This window comes from Calonectris borealis, chromosome 3, assembly GCF_964195595.1.
Source record: "Calonectris borealis chromosome 3, bCalBor7.hap1.2, whole genome shotgun sequence".
Classification (NCBI taxonomy): domain Eukaryota; kingdom Metazoa; phylum Chordata; class Aves; order Procellariiformes; family Procellariidae; genus Calonectris; species Calonectris borealis.
Window position 1 is genome coordinate 108,859,371 of NC_134314.1, and position 17,199 is coordinate 108,876,569.

Genomic DNA, 17,199 nt, shown 5'->3' on the forward strand with positions numbered 1-17,199 from the left:
CCCAGGCCGAGGAGAAATCGGGGCCAGGCTGCTGTGGGGAGCAGAGCATTACAGCAGGGATGCGGGGCTGGGACCCACGGGGTGGACGAGGGCTGAGCCCTCTTCTGCTCCCCTCCGCCGGGATCCTGCACCGTGTCCAGCTCCCTTTGCTGTGGATTCCTGCGGACACAGGTACATAACAGCGAGTGATGGGTCTGTGTGGATGCGTGTGACGGGGGAGACGGTGGTCGAGGAGACCCCGCTGTTACTGTGGGGAGAACTGTGGGTATTACGGTGCAGGGACAGGGCACAAATCTGTGAGCGATCAAGCCCGGCCACCAGCATGGATACTTATTGCTAGGGGAGCCACAGAGACATCACGGCATCTCCCTCCTCAGTCCCACCGCCCCTCTCTCTGCACAGCCCTCGAGCCCAGCGCGTGGTGCCGTCCAGGGCCGGGAGGCTGGGGGTAAGCAGAGAGCGGAGACCTGCAGAAGAGAAGATTTATAGAAGGCTATAAGCACAGATAGCCTGGGTGGCTACGCACCAGGCTGGGCAGCACTAACACCCGTGCCTGGCAATTCACGTCCCCATCTCTTTGTGCCCGCGGTCGGTACCCCCGTCCCTTCCCGGCAGCCGCACATGGAGCCTCCGGGGGTCTCCCGGTATTGCCCAGACCCTCCCCACCCTGACTCTGTGCACAGCATCGCCGTCATCTGTTAAAGTGACTGAAAAATTCAGCTTCTTAATTAAAAATTAACCAGCTGTGTTGGTTAATGACAACAGTATGACGGATGCTGTGGCTAGTTTTTAACCCACATTTGGATTGAAACTCCTCGCTTTTGTGGGGACAGGACATTGCTCCTCAAACTCCAGCTGGTTTTGCAGTGAAAAGGCAGCAGACTCGGAGGTCGGGCTGATGTGCGGAAGGCTCCAGAGATTTCTACAGCGCAAACCCCTAGGCAGGAGGCTGTGGATGAAATACTGCCACACCGGGGGCTTCTTCAGACATCAGCCCGTGCTGCGGGAAATTATCTCCCCGCCTGTCATCTTCAATCCAGGCTGCATTGGCTGTGATACCGTCTGTGTGCTACCTCGCTGCTCTCATATGGGTACAACTTGTAACGCATACAAAGGCTGTCAAGCTGTCATGTTATCCTTTCCGTCTGAGCGGCACCACAGTCTCTGAGGAAAGACAGAACAACTTACGTACCTGGCAGCAGCGCGGTTCGGCATTAACGTTTATGCTGTGCTGTAAAAAAACAAAAGGAAGAGCAGTGCAGCCGCGTAATTAATCACATATAAGCAGAAACGATTTCAAAACATGTGAAGGTGTTTTAAGGCAAAACCAGCATTAAAATATGGGGCGTCCTCCCGCACTAGTGAAAGCGCAGAGGAGCCGCGTGGTACTGAAGGAGGAAGAGGTGCGTGCTGTTCATGTTAAGGGCTTCAACAGCCCTGTTAGTCCCACGCTTAAAGTTAAGCTCTCGTGTAAGCATTCAGAGTGGCAGCGTATCTGAGTTAAAGCTTATTGCGAGCGTGAGCTCTGACCTGCCCTCACGGCACTGCTCACAAGATGATCTGTGAGGTCCTGCGATATTTAATGGAGCTGGACATGGGGAAATCTATCGGTCTCATGAAAGCATTACTTATGAGAGGGGCTTGGTCAGGACAGCAGCACTTTCTCTCTCTGTTATCAGTACATTTTAGGAGAGATAACAAAGGTTTCAAGCCATATTAAATGCCACTGCTAGCTGAGTTACGTTGCCCTGGCTGATCCTTCCACGGTTTCATTTGAACCAAGGCTGCTGTCCCTTTTTCTTTCAAAATCTAGGATAAGTTGCAGCTTTACCCTGCTGGTGAGACCTTATTTCCTCTCCCTCTCTTTTTTTTTTCCCCTTTGCATTTCACAAACTCCTACCAAGAGTGTCTGACACTTTGCCTTTCAGGGCAGCCTTCTAATTGCTGGTGTAAGTGGAAAGTCAGAGGCCCAATCCACATCCCGGCAAAGGTGATAATCAGGAGAGCTCCTCCAGCTTTGGCTGGGAGCAGCTGGAGTCTGGGAAAGGGGAACCCGGGGCAAACAGAAAGGGGGAGGCGGAGATCCCGCAGGACACTGATGTTTTTGGAGGAGCCTCTTAACAGTCTCAACATCTCCTAGTTTTTGCCATTAATTTAACGTAAAATTAGCTCCAGGACCTGAACTCCTCTGCCCATTCCTGGAGCAGGCGCAGGAGAGCGGCCTGCACGTCAGCCCGTTTCAGAATAAAACAGAATAAAAAGCTGTTCACAACTGCCGCCTTCTGGCCTGCGCTGCAGGGGCACAAGGGCACTCCAGAGCTGCGTGGGTGCTGGGATTGCCAACAGCTAAACCAGCAGGTACAGAATGACCGTGGCAGGAAATAGTAAGTTATCTGGAGATACTGGGCACTGGAAAGTCATGTCATCAGTCCACAGCTCTCGGTATCCTTTTTGACAATTGCTGAATCAGAGGGTGGTTTTTTTTTTAAAAGCTATTTAGTAATTTTGTTTTAAAGGTACTCCTAATGTTTATTTTTCTGTTTACATTTTTCCTTCTTTTAATTTTCTCAGCCATGATAAATCTGCCCCTTTGAAAGTCCAAGTACCTGTATCCCCTTTAAAAGTTTGTCTTCTGTTTGCTGAAAATGAATGCAATCAGTTCATAATCGCTACTTCCCAGATGACTGCCAACTTCCAGCCCCGCAGTCAATGACTCTGCCACCCTTAGGAGGTCTCAGACAGTTACTGTATGCTGGACACAATATCACACAGGCCGTAAGGTACCATCTATAACCACCAGACATCATGTTTTCACTCAGATGTGTAATAGTTCCAGCAGATGTTTCACAAGCCGGCTGGCTCCTTATAATCACTGCTTTTCTTTCCGTACAGCTAGGTCTTTCAAGAGCTTCTTGCTCCTTTTTGCGCTCCGAGTTTTGTGCAAATTCCTGATTCCTTGTGCCTGGTGAGAGACACACGGCGAACACAGCGGGGAAAGGCAGGACACGCAGCACGTGCATTCGGGCCACCGGGACGCTTCCCAAGCAGGCATGGCTGCTGGGTCTAAATCCAGACTAACCATCCCGGATTAGCCAGCCCCTGCCCAGCCTCCAGCAGCGCTGGAAGGCAGCGGTGCCTGCCCAGCCCTCCTGCCCAGCTGGAGGAGGTCAGAGCAGTTGTCACCTCCCTACCTTCAGGTGCCATTAGGCATGTTAATCTGCAAAGCCACCCTAATTGCTCAGCTATAACCAAAAGCAAAGCCAGCTGAGGTGGCTGTGTTAACTAACTAGGGTGCAGTCTTTAACATCTCCGGTTAAATGTTTTGAAGGAACCTTTCAGATTTAAAAATAGCACCTTCCTGAGAATAGACATGGCTACAAACCAACCTTTAAAATGCCAACATTCTCCAGAAAGCAAAATCTTGAATAAGAATGAATTTCAGGTGGATCAAAATTATTAATGTTGGCTGTTTCTGGAAAAGGCAGAATGACGTAAACGTGACCCAATACCCCCGCTCTGCAGTGGCACCATATGCGTGTGCACCACGGGGCAGAGCCAGGGCCTCCGTTCAGGGATTTTGTTCCAAGGGCTGAGGGTTTCATCAGCGCTGCTGAGACTGGACACATCCTCCGCCATTAGCTCAGTGCCACCTACAGTAGCAAGCGCAGAAGCTGTCAGACGCAGGAAACCAAAGGAAGAAATTCCTGCACACTCGAGCAAAGAGCTGTTTAGGTCAAAACACTGAAGTGGCTTTTTAGTAACTCGCTCATTTGTCCATGTTGCAGAGAACTGCGTAGGCGAGGAAAATGGGAAAGGAGCCTTTTGGCTGAAGGCTGGCACAGCTCTGGCTGTGTCTGCTGGTGATGGTCCTTCTAAACTTCCACAAGTTATTTCTCTGTAGCTCAGTTTAGAAAGCAGGTAATCAGTCCTAATCTTACAGTGCGCTCATGAATATGAACTCTTCAGTACTTCTTACACTGCGGGGAGATCCCAAGATGGAAATCGTTAGTGGAAATCAAAACCACTGTTAAGCCAAGCCAGGTGGGTTTTTGTTATATTTGATTTCTCTAAAGTTTTTTCTTCTGGGCTGGGATGAAAATACCGATTTTCACTGAACAGCAGCAAGTTTCTGTCCTTTGTGTCACAGAAAGAAGCCAGAAAAAAAAATTACTCAGGTTTAGCTATGAATACTCCTGTTTGGCAACACTGGATGGCCGAGAGTGCTGCTTTTTGGCACCAACGCACTGAGCAATCAATAGACCAAAGGCTTGTTAGAAAGCAGCACAGGAGGAAACAGTATGCTCTAATTCTGAATTTGCCAGCCAGAAGCAATTTCTTATAAAATCTGAATATTTTGCCTGTTCCCTGCTATTTTTGTGTATTGTATGTATTTGTATTTCTTTCCAGGGTATAGATGGATCTGTATGAGGCGAGGAAAAGCACTCCCTCAGGTTTGTGACAGTGTTTTCACTAATTAATTTTTTCAGTCAGTAACTCTGAAATGCAGGAGAAACACGAGGCAGCGCTCTGGATCTTCTAGATGTTGGAAATGAATGCATTTAAAATGACACTTCAGAAGAATTCTGTAAGACACGCCACTTGCTTGTTAGGGAAGTGTTTGTGTGGGAGCATGAACCTTTTCTCTGGAAAGATGTTCACAGTTTTGGTGCATTTAGAACCAGAAACACTTTTGAAATCCAAAGCTGCATTAATCCTTGGAAAAAGAAAGATACAGGCAGGGGTCCTGCAAACTCTGCATTATCCTCTGGCCCTGGACTAGAAAGAGCACCTCTATTCTGAGGCCATTCTGTCTCATGGAAATGGCCCATACTACGTTGGAATGGTTTCAGTTTATATTCTTTTGTTTTTTTCCTGGTATTTGTTGACTTCTTTTCTCGCCCAAATTCTTAAGAAAGCTTCAAGCACTACACCTGCTCGTTTCTGTTCTGTTAAAGGATCAGTCCAAGTCCTGTTTGTTATCCAGCTATTTTCTGAAGGATGCCCTACGGACACGTGAAAGTCTAGCCTTGCCAGTGAGTGTCCGTACAGCTCTCCAGACACAGTATTGCTCTAGGCTAATCCTTTATGTGGGCATATCCCAGAGCAAGCGCTTGTTCCTGTTTAGCTCAGCAGGAGCTAAACAATTCCCAAATAAATGTGCCGAAGTTGGAGCTGGTTCAAGGTACACGTAAGCTGTTGTCCTCTAACACAGATTAGGGTATTTCTTTTAATGCAGGCACTACTGAAGACACAGTTTATCAGTAGTGTTTGGCACTACTGCTGGTTTAAAATATTCCAGTTCCCCTTCACCAGCCAGTGTTTACTCCCTACCCTATGTAATGCTACTTCAGTTGTGCTGGCACAAATTTATTAGAGCTGCATCATATGCTCCATGAGGGAACTGATCTGGTTTAACAAGGAATCCATAACAACAAAAAAAGGCAAATAGGTGACGCATGGGGTAGACTTAAAAATGGCTGCGTCACTGCAACTGAAGCAAGAGTGCAATTACAGTGAGGGGAAACAACTTAGGCAAGAGTTGTTGCCAAAACACGTCATTAAACTGGCCTGTTCTCTCTTGGCCCACATTATCCTTGCCGTACTACAGAGGAGCACGAGTGTGTTCACACAGCTGAAGGCTCTCCTGACCCAAACAATGTACATGCCTTTATGAAAGTAGCAGTCAGCAAGCCGAAGGCTTGCCACCCAAGTGGGGGACTGCTGCTGGTGTCATTCCCAGACAATGCATTTATGCCAGCAAAGCCTCATAATGTTGAGGTGACCTCCCAGGTACCCTCCATTCCAGTCTCCTAATGAAACATACTCAGTAAACAAAACCATTTCCTTTCTACCCAGGGTCCACTTGTCCTGTCGCAACCCCCATGAGATGGGATTTGCAGAGACTTAATGTCTCTCTACTCTCCCCCCCCCCTTTTTTTTTTTTTCCAATTTTCCAAGACTCCCTTATAGATTAAAATGTCAGACATGTCAAGTGCTTTACTGCCACCATACATCTTCTTACCTACTATATCATTTGCTGCATTTAAGTCACTGCTCATCATATAAACCAGATTATACTGATGATAAGCTGCAAAATGCTAATTTCATTACTTTTGGACCCCATAAGTAGGTAAACAGAGAACAGTTTAAATGTACTTTAACAATTTAGCCATCAAGTGCCGTGATTATGTTTTCAGAACAGTGTCAAACAGATCCATGAGAGCTGGGTTTGTGTATGACAGTATAGTTACCACCACTGCAAATACCTGCCCATCCTTTTCATAACTCCTTGGGATGCTAACAAAGCTTATCTTGTGGATGTGAATTTGGAAGTTGGGGATACTCAGCTGAAAGGATACCAAGGACTTTTACTTAACCACATCAAATATGCTTGCAAATAGGTAAATAGTCAATCCATCTTGCGGGCAGAAAAACTATAGTATGTGCCTAGACATCAGCTGTTGCATTAGAAATAAATTCTGCACTTCCCAACTCCCACCCCTGTCCTCAGCAGGCCCAAACTCCGTCTCCTACCGACCAGGATCCATGCAGAGCAGCAGCAGAGCTGCCTCCCGGCCGGCTGCCATGCGGGTGGTGGCGGGGGGGCCCGGGACCCCGCAGCCTGGGCCCGCAGCGACACCTGCCGGCACGGGGCCCCGAGGCCCCCGCACTGGGACGGATGGACGGACAGGCGGACACACACACGGACACACTCACAAACCTGCGGGGCAATGAGCCTTCCCACCTCATTTGATAACAAAGCGCGCCTGGGAAGGTCACACTGGTGGGGGAAGGAAAAACTGCCAGGTTAACCAGCATTGTGGAGCAGCTGCACCCACGCGGCTGTGTTAACGGCTTGCCCACAGTTTGTCAAAACGAATCCCTGAGCTTTAACACTCTCTCTCAATCCAAAATTCCCAAGCGTAAACAAAACGGCTTCTGAGGAGAGAGGTCGTAAGATTGCAAAACTGACTGATATATCAGATGCAAACTGCTCGTGTCAGAAACATTAAGCACTACACGAGTGAACTGATTTCCGAGCATTTGAAGTCCATTTCCTACCAGTATTGCAATTCAAAACTTTACTTTATGAGCCAAACTTTAAAACAGATAAACGGATGGTATGATGTCAGAACAAGCATCCCTAGAAGAAAGTCTGACAACTAGATCATAAACATAATATTCTCCAGCATATGGTGGTAAAATTGGAATCCAAGGCACTGAACTAAACATTTTTTAAAAGCCTCTCAAACCAGAGAAGTGGCAGCTGCACCCGCAGTCATGCGAGCATGCTACCCTTGCCACCTCACAGGGTAACTCCCAGCACTGAGATTACAGACATTGCTTCAGGATAAAGCACCACCCCTGCAGATATTTAAGTCCTTGGGAGACAATTCCATTGCTTTTACCACTGAAAAAAAAGTTAAACCCCATCCTACTAAATGTCCCATTCAGCATCAGAGGATCACGCGGTATGTTACTAACCTTCAGCAACCAGCAAGTGTACTTTACTCTTTTTAAATTCTTAAGGATGTGATTCTCTCTTTTCCCTCACTCAGATACTTTTCCAGAGCAAAATAAGTAAATACCCTTATTTAACTTCTAAAAGAAATACTTACGTGCCATAATAATTTATATCATACTGATACCTGACATCCCACAGAAACTCACAGCACAGTGTATTTATTTATACTGACCTCACCCATATAAAAATCTTCTTTTTATATAAAGAAACTTCAGCTTTTAAGCCTGGATCATAAGTTCAATGTTTCTCATTTGACAGTTGTAACTGTGATAACTGGAATACATGTTAAAGGAGATTCAATATAAAGCTAAGAAAGGATTGCTATTTTTCTTAAAATAGGTGATGACAATGTCATACAACCATTTTCCAGAAAACATTCAGGTTATTTCTTTCCATATACAGTGAGTTTGTTCTACCTGTTGCATTAAGACTTGTTACAACTATTTGTAAAGTTTATCAAAAGATAGTAGTTTCACTCCTTTAATATTGAACATGTAACTAACTCACTATCTAGCAACTTACTCTGTGTTACATTAATCGAACTTCCTTAAGAATAGAAACAAAAGACTATCCAGGGATGCCAAAGAATTCTATGTGGCAGTAGAGAATGACAACAGAATAAGAAAAATTTAAAAGCATACAGGTACAAAATGATGTTTTTTAAAAAAAAAAAAAAAATCACTTTTTTTTCCCTTTAGAGGGCTTTGCAAATAAGGCAGGATCGATCTGGTCTCTCGACAGACCTCTCACTGAAAAAAGCCTTGCTGCCCTTTCCTTTAAAGTGCCTCCACATTTCAGTCCTAAAGACATCAATTCCATCTTCAGTTTATCTAAACCCAGGGCTTCCAGTTCAGCAGCAGAGCTGAATGCCAGTAGGTCTATTGGTTCCGCCTCCTGCAAAGACAAAGACAAAGACATCCCATCAGACTATTTTTATTTTCTTCCTGACTCAGGGGGAGGAACAAGTATAGACAGAATGCTTCATTTTACGGAAGACCTTCAATTAGGATTATCTCAAACTCCTAATTACTTATAAGTCGAGCAATGTCTCCATATGTATTATGTTGGATATTGTCATTATTAGCGGTACTCATGCTACCCAGGCAAAGTATTACTTGCATCATGTACAAGCAAGTTAAAGCTAGCTAGCAGCCTCGTCCTAAAACATGCAAATCTCAGTAGAGGTAACACACCCAAGAGCGGGGTGAATGCCCAGGTGAGCTTCGTACCCGGTGTCCAACTGTGCTGCTACAACTCTACTCCTCGCAGTGGCTCTGCTAGCTAGTTAAAGGCTCACTCAACATGTCCAGACAAGCTGCAGGTGTGCTTAGGCTTGCAATGCACACAGCCTCCACGACAGAAGCACTGGTCATGTCAAACGATATGAACACCGCTGAACTTTAAAAATTATTCCACTAGAATTAACACATTCTACTTGTAATAGAGGAACGCCGAAAAAGTAAAATAAAAAAGTAAGTGACAATATTTAATCCTACTTCTCTGGAGACAAAATAGTCAACGCTATTTTTATCCCCAGGGAAGTTAAGTACTCCCAAGAAAACGGAATTAAAAACAACAGCCCACCATCTCACCTAGCAGTTCAGTAGCTTAACCTCAGCTTCCAGAGGCATGGCAAAGCTAACAGCCCCTTTTTAGCCCAATGTAGGATATAACCAATATACCCCCGGCAGTAGCAGGAAGGAGGGATGAATAGTAATTTCTAATGCAGTTACACTGTAATTATAGAAATAACTATAAAAGCACCCTCTTTTTAGTAAGATTAACCAAAAAGCAAGTTCTGAAGTTCACATCTCATCCTGCCACAAGAAAATGGATTAAAATTTCATCTTAAAAGGAAATTAGTATATTTGCAGAATAATCGAGGGTGAAAGGGGACCTCTATAGATTGTCTAGTCCAAGCCCAGGGCCTTGTCCACAAAAGAACATGGACGAAGACTAGATAATTCGAATGCTGGAATTTACTAACACACTAAACACTAACACTAAACACTAACACACGATAAAGGACACACAAATCTAAGCCCATTTCGTTCAATACTTAAAAGCACATATTAGTCTTACGGTACGTATCATGATGGAGTTTCAAAGAGACTTCAGAGCAAGTAATACCATCAGTGGGAATGAGACCACTCCATTATGAACTCAGCAAAACCAATTAATGCTAGCAGAATTAGAACCTGTGTCCTGCTAAGCATACAAAAAAAGACTGGTTGCCTCATTATTCTCATCCTACTTTAAAAAAAAAAAATCCATCAAGGACTATTATAAAAATATTTCCACCTGCAATAACAATCTGCCACAGCATTGGTGGAGTTTCCTGTTCTAGGAATAGACAGTCTCGCAAACACTGAGCAAAAGGTAAACAGTGAAGAATGATAAACATCCTGTTTAAAATTTGCCAGCTCTAATAGTACAGTAGATGACAAAGTTCTAATTTATCAGATTACATCCTTGGTCTTTTTTCCATTTAACTGTATTAAACTTTCACTTAACAGAATTCAGTCATTGGCAGTGGCAGCTGATGGTAGACTTTCTGCTCAAGCCAAAAAAAGGCAGAAAATCCAAGCAACTCCCAGGTTGGAAAAAAAGGCATATTTTGTTTTATTGCTAGAATAAGCCTAGATTCATTACCCCTAAAAATTTTAATAGTAGTATTATGCAAGGAGCAATGAAGCACAAGTATTGGCATCTTCTACTACCAAATATTAGTTGGGCTTTCATCAATTCAGTGGGAAAAGCTACATCCTCTCTTGACTGGAAGACTGATCCGAAGCCTCTTCAGCAGAAGAATCCCAGCCATCCTCCTGTCAATCACCAGAGAAGGAACCTCATGGTCAGCACTGCTCCTGATCTGGCTAAGGGCTGTGACACCAACCCAGACTGCCAGCAGAGATAGTGGTACGGCAACAGTACAGACTTGCTTCCACCGCACATACACTTGATGATCAATTTTAAGACCACTCTTCCACCATCCTTTGCAGTTCAGATGAAACCCATCACTTACACTAACCCTGTCCCTCTAGTGAAGGAGCTGCTGCTTTCAGACTTCTGATGGTCAATGAAGAACTGAAGTTTCACCAGACTACTAGGGTTCTCTATGAACTAGACTCAAGTCTTTTTATAATAAAAACTAAGAAAGATTGATCAGCTGATTGGTTTAGGGGGCATCTACTGGGAACAACTTCTAATTTAAACATTGAGGTCAATTATAAACATTAAGGTCAAATTATGTTATAAATAAGATTAGTCAAATTGGACAGTGTTTGGTAATGTGTCAAAAAGTATTGATAAGAGTCTTTCATCCTACAGAAGGGTTTTATTTTCCTTTTTTCCCCTCAATGAAGAATTTTGGATCCAGAGTGTATCCATTTATGTAGAAGGAGAAAAAAAAAAGCAACAAAAAAACCCCAAGAGAAACATGGATCTCAGGAAAGACAATGCTAGACAGCCAAGGATAACTGCATCTTAGTAGAAACTCTAGACTACTAAAATCTTAATCTTATAAAGTTCTTTCTTGACCCATTCTACTTAGCATCTCTCAAGACAATGCTATCATACTACAATGCAACTTTCTCCATGGAGACACTGTCAACCAAGAGCCTTCTTTGGCTGCAGTTTCCATTAACTTGCTACACTCCATTTTCATAAGTCATACGATGCATCTTCAGTTAAGCCGTTTTTCCTTTTAACCTCAGGATTTTTTGTGCTCTGAATCAAACTTTGGAGATTCTATTAGCTTCTTAGGGAGACTATGATTCTAATTCAAGCACGTACATCTAATGCAGTGAAGTCATAGGATATAAATCCCCTCCCCTTTTCTGCGATCCACAAAGGGAAAAGTGATTGAGTAAAATCAGCTAAAGAAAAAGATATATCACATGTTGTACTGCTTCATACTTACTGTGCTTTGTAACTGCTTCGTTTCCTGTGCCTTGGAAGAAACATCTTCTTGCTCCTCTTCTTTCAGAGCTTGGGTTTCTTCATTCTTTTCTTGGGCCTCAAAGGAAGAGGCCTTTGTCATTTTACTGTTTTCTTCAGCTGGAATTTCAGTTTGCCCACCTGTGTGTGTCCCTCCTTGCAGATCTCTTCCAGTACCTTCTGGCTGCTCCAGGGGTTTCTCAGTTGCACTGGTAGCTGGACTATCCTCTACCGAATCCAGAGAGCTGCTTGAACATTCATTCGAGTTTCCAGCATTTTCATTATATCTGCTGCCTGATGGACAACTTCCGTCAGATGCTTGAGGGGAGTCATCTTCACTGTCATCCTCACAATCCGAACTGTCGTGATCATCCAATCCTTCCAATCCCAGCCTGGCATAAGCAGTACATTACAGATGAGTATTCATCTATCTTCACTTTTTTGTTTTTTTTAATTATTTTTATTATCACACTTCTCTTTGCAAAACTCACTTCAGAGAGCTGCAGTGAACTACTCTAGCAGCTATTTAGGATAGTTTAACTAAATGGAAGAGCTGCTAATATTGAACAGGACCCACCATCCCCTGAAAACAGGTATCTTTTTACGGCATTCCCAATACAGAAATGTGTGCTAGCTATGGCTACTCCAAACACCACTGGAATCATTAAGGCTTCTCTTTCATGTTACATTAGGTGAAAAATGCCAGGATTTTTTTTTTTTTTAAAGTTAATTGTAAATTTACTTCATTAATGACAAGAAGGACAATGGGAAGTAGTAGAATATAACCATATTAGAAGGAGGTGGGGGGAAAGGGTGCCTATTTTTGCAAATAAAGTTCGTCTGCTCCAGCCGGACAGAATTATATAAACACAGCAACATTTACTTTCAGTTCTCTGATTTAATCAGTTCAATTTAATTTTATTATTAAAGTCTACATCTCAGATAAGATGTCGCTTACTTGTATGTACCTAACCTGTCATCCAGTCCAAGGCTTAATACTTGAGTATTAAGTACGAAGAGAGTCATAATCCTTACCAAAAACATCTTCTTTTTCGAGATTTTGTTCCATTCTTTCCAGATTCACCCGGACGCTTCCGACTGTCGCCACTTTCTGGTGACACTATTTTGCTTGAAGTGGCCTGCAATCCTTCAAAACGAAGTTAGAAGTCAACATCATCAGTACACAATTCATGTACTTTGTAAATTCTACTTATCTTTCAATTTCAGATGCAATTTAAAACACCAACTGAAAAGAATCACTATTAGAGCACATTAATGTAGAGTCAAAGCTTCAAAACAAACTGAGTAGCAGCAAAAGCTTTCCCACACTGCTTTACTAAGGCACAGAGACAATTAAAATTGGATTCCTGAACTGAACTCTCAGGTTCTACATCCCATTCAGCCTCAAGTTTCACTATCAAGCTGTCAGCAAAGGAACAATCTGTGGATAAATAAAATAACTACAAAGAACAGTAAGTGAAACAAGGTATTTTGTAGTTGGATTCAATTTCTAGTTTTTACATAAGACCTGTTTATATATTATCATTTCACTGACAATGATTATGTAATTCTTACTGCTGAACTAGAAACACTACCTTCACAGAATTTTGCTTTTCTTATGAGATAAAGCGGTAGCACAGCAAGGTGAAGCATCTGTGTGAAGTATCCGTGTTAATGCAATTTAAAAGAAGCAGTAGCCAAAAAGGAAAAATGAATTCCAACAAATTTTACTGGAATTTAAAATTTGATTCAATTGAAAGAGTTATTGACAGCAATTTTTTTTTTTAGATTTTCATATGGAGTGAGGCTATAGGGGTTTTATTTTGCTTTATTTTTTGAGGAGAGAAAGTGAGGTTAAACTGCAATACCTTTAAGGACTGAGTCTTCTAGTCGCTCAGCCATGTCATGACACTGCTGCTGGTAGTCAGGATTTGTGAAAAAGTGCTTTGGCTCCGCAAGTTTCCGCTGCAGCCTTTCCAAGCGCCTTTGCTCTTTTTCTGCTTCCCGTTCTGCTTGCTGCTTCACCCATTCAGCCATCCTGCAGATGACAGAACTATGAAAATGAGAGTGGTTCCAACATTTAATGTAATATCAGTTTGTTGCTTTGCAATTAATTACTGAATGCTTCTACCACCTGCTAGGATGGGAGACAATAGAAAAAGATGACTAACAGCACCCAGGGGAATTACTGAAGGACTATATAGAGATTCTGCTACAGAGAAAAGTTTGTTTTGAAAGCCAGAAACAGCAGTAAGGTTACATATTCCCCAATACCATGGTCTTGCAGCTTCAGAGAGAAGAACTGTGAGAATTCCAGATGAGAAATCAAAGAGGCGCAGAACACTCTCAGAAGCAGGCTGCAGTACAATCACCTCTATTTTGCAGTAATATAATTATAGTCAGAAGAATCCTGTTGGCTTCCAGTCTACCTTAAGATTATGCTTAAGATTTCACTTTTGCTCTTTTTAGTATTCAAAACAAAATTTCATTGCTACAACAGCCTGTCATTTGAACTCTTTTGTTAACAGCGAACTACATGGTCAGTTTATTTTATAATTCTAGCTTCTAAGAAAATGCCTTACGCTTTTTCGTGATTGACATCTCGAAGTCTCCTTCCACTGAGATCTCGGCAAGCCTCTCTATTTGTTGTCTTTTCAATCTGAGCACCAAGTGCTCGCAGCATAGATCCAAACCCTGAGAAAAAAGTAATCAAGAATTAGCTAAGCAGAAACAAATGGAGATGAGCTAGTACACCGCAAAATAATTAATTATGGAAAAAGAATACAGTCAATTCAACACTTCCCTCTCCCTCCCTGCAACTGAAATAAAGGGTAAGTTAAAAGTTGCAACATGTTGGAGAACTGTCATTGGGTGAAACGCAGACACACTAAGTGAAAAAAGGTATCCAGCGTTTACCACTCATCTTGGTTTTGCACTTCCGATATCACACCAGATGGACTCCAGATTTACTAGAACTTGTGGAACACTTCCAACATGAAAGCCTATTTCTGGACTCCCCCAGCAAAATGGTTTGAAACCTTTCTAATCGCAAGATTTTGGGTCCTTTGTAATTTAGCCAGGATATACCTCCCCCTTAAGCCCCTTTAACCGCCACCAATCTTAAATTCCCTTTTAAAAATCTAACAAAAAATAAAATTACTTTTTCAGGAGATAGCCTTAGCAGCTTCATCAAGATGATCATGATGTACAGTGTTGTGCTGGAGAGTCCCCCCAAATAGATTTCTCTATGCTCCTCAGCCACTAATTACTCATAGGCAAGGCTGCTGATTTCTCTTTATCAGTCCCACCTTATGTTGTCTCCAGTTTGAGAAAGACACTTGTTTAACTACCTCAAAGAAACACAATGTGCATTAATACAATCCTTCAAGCAATTTGAAAGTGCCAAGCACTGTTTTTTAACTAGAAGCTGAACAAATCTATACTTTTTAGTGCCCCAAAAATACCTTTAAGGACTGTTACAACCAATCCAGACAACCTACTATATCATGAAGCAGAAAAAGCATCGTGTTCAGCCAGCAAAACCAATTGCTGCCATTGGCAAGGAGAACTTCTGTAGCACATGAAACACATTCTGAAGAATGCGGACCTAGCTGCTACACCTAGCCAGGCATGCTCCCAAAAATCAACAGCAATGTATTCACTAAGGTCATGGGTGCTAAATTAGGTCTGATAATAAAATGCTCAGTTCTCTTTTAAACTGGTATGATCTGCAATCCCTTGAGATCACACAGTAAGTCTCAATAGTTTTGACCTGTTTGTTTGCCTGTTTTTAATCACTCTTTTAAGTTATAAAGTCACAATAAAAGGAGCACTTCAGAAATCAGACAAAATTGTTAAAGAACAATTTTAAACTGACCCCAATGGCACATCAGTAACAGAGAGTGAATGACAGAACACGTATCCTGTGTCATCCCAGGATAACTGAAGCTGACGGACAATAGGTGAGGAAGAAGCATCCTGTCCTGTGAACTTATACCATATGCACCACTTTTAGGGCACTTAAAAAACCCACAATAGCTCATAACCTACAGCAACAATATTTATTTCCAGTTCTGTCTAAAACTATGAAGCCAAAGCAAGCTGAGCTGCAGCCTGATGCAAGGCTGCATAATTATTCAGCATTTTAACTCAATAGCTGGAACATTCTGAGAACTGGATTCAAAAAGCAAACTCCAATTACACCCAAATGCTCTGCTAAACCTGCTTCACCCATCATGTTCCATTTTAGGGAATGCCCATGTTGTCAGTGGCTACATCATTTTGTATGATTACTACATGTCTTCTGTAATGCAGTTAGAATATTTTGTTAATATAAGGAGTCTGGTTTAGATTAAATTCTTTAGTTCTCAGGCTACTGAGATCTTGGCATTTAAATATTTTTTCAAATAAGAGAAGACAAAATCAGTTAAGTCATGTAACATATTCAAATCACAGACTATTTGTACCTGCCATATTTGTCCTAAGTGACCACAAATAAAACTTAGGAGTCTAAGAAGCCAGGTGCTATTAAACACAATTTCAACTCTGAAGTCACTTTGGTGCATGTTACAGATTTCTACTAGCAGGGCAAAGCTGACCAGGGGTGTGAAGAAGAGCTGTGCCAGCAAAGTTGTTAGCTGAACTACAGCTTCCCTGGTAAATTCTCAGCTTTGCACGTAGACTTTGGTTTCAGCTCACAGATAGTGTATCATAGTCACCCACATTAAAAGAGATGTGCTAATAGATTAGGACTGCTGCTGTCAGTATAGACTACGGTATAATAAAAGTTTTTTAATCTAAGAATCTAATCAATAAGAAGCAGTTGAGCAACACACCTCCTTTTCCACCACAAAGTCTTGGCTCCAGACTATAAACGGCTCCATTCTGCAGTACATCTTCATCATTAACCAGTCGCCCGTTACATTTCACATACAAGCTTTCTTCAGGAATATTCTAAAAAACAGAAAAACTGAGTCATATGATCAACTGAGAATGAAACATTCTGAGAAACTAAATCACTAAGAAATAATGTTTCCTTCCTTCCTACAGGAACAGAGGGAAAGCAAAAATCAGACAATCTTAAAAGCATAAACATTCTCTACAGTGCTTGTTTTAATTCCTGTTTACTCAAGGATTAAACATAGCCTAAATCAGCTTGTAAACATGAAGGGGCAAAAGCCGTGCTATGGGAAAATTTACACCAAGTGTTCAAACACGCTGAATGAAAAAACGAACAAAGAAACAAAACCCACATTTTTTGGGCTGTAAAGAAGTTAAGATCGATATCTTCCATATATATATATAATATATATAAAAGATTACAAGACTCTCCTATAGCAAACCCTCCTGCTTAGCTCAGCGACAGCAACGAGAAGAAGCGTGCCCGCAGTCGCGACGTGCCACAGCCCGTTAGTGGTCCCTCCACCGCGGCGAGGCCTCACGGCGAGCGGGGAAGGGGCGAGGGCAGACATGCGGCCTGCTAGTCGGCACCGGCAGCCCGGCGCCCTCATCCACCCGCTCCCCGAGGCCTGAGGGGACGCCGCATCCCCGCAACCGCCACCGCCTTTCGCTCACCAGCGCCCGAGCGCGATCGCGGAGGAGGCCCCGCACCGACCCGCCGCCGGGGGGCAGCGGCAAGGGCCGCGCCCGTGAGGCCAAGGGATCCCGCACCAGCAGCGCCATTCCGCCCCGGCGCCGCCAACGGCCGCCGCGCCTGCGCCTGTGACGACGGCGCC

General features: G+C 43.1%; 1 protein-coding gene across 4 annotated transcripts; it reads right to left on the reverse strand.

Annotated features, from left to right (window-relative positions):
• Positions 1–728: 728 nt before the first annotated feature.
• SDE2 (spliceosome associated SDE2) lies at positions 729–17,196 on the reverse strand. 4 transcript variants are annotated; one of them, XM_075147246.1, is made up of 7 exons: positions 17,039–17,193; positions 16,300–16,417; positions 14,047–14,158; positions 13,333–13,517; positions 12,500–12,611; positions 11,448–11,856; positions 729–1,164 (listed from the first exon to the last, which is right to left on the reverse strand). In XM_075147246.1, exons 1-7 carry the CDS (start codon positions 17,144–17,146, stop codon positions 1,120–1,122), a joined length of 1,089 nt encoding a protein of 362 aa, XP_075003347.1. In that variant the 5' UTR covers positions 17,147–17,193; the 3' UTR covers positions 729–1,119. The 4 variants fall into 4 exon arrangements, with proteins under 4 accessions (XP_075003347.1, XP_075003344.1, XP_075003343.1 ...); XM_075147243.1 differs by lacking the exon at positions 729–1,164 and adding an exon at positions 8,192–8,419 and having other exon boundaries at positions 13,333–13,502; positions 17,039–17,196; XM_075147242.1 differs by lacking the exon at positions 729–1,164 and adding an exon at positions 8,192–8,419 and having other exon boundaries at positions 17,039–17,192.
• Between the last annotated feature and the right edge of the window lie 3 nt (positions 17,197–17,199).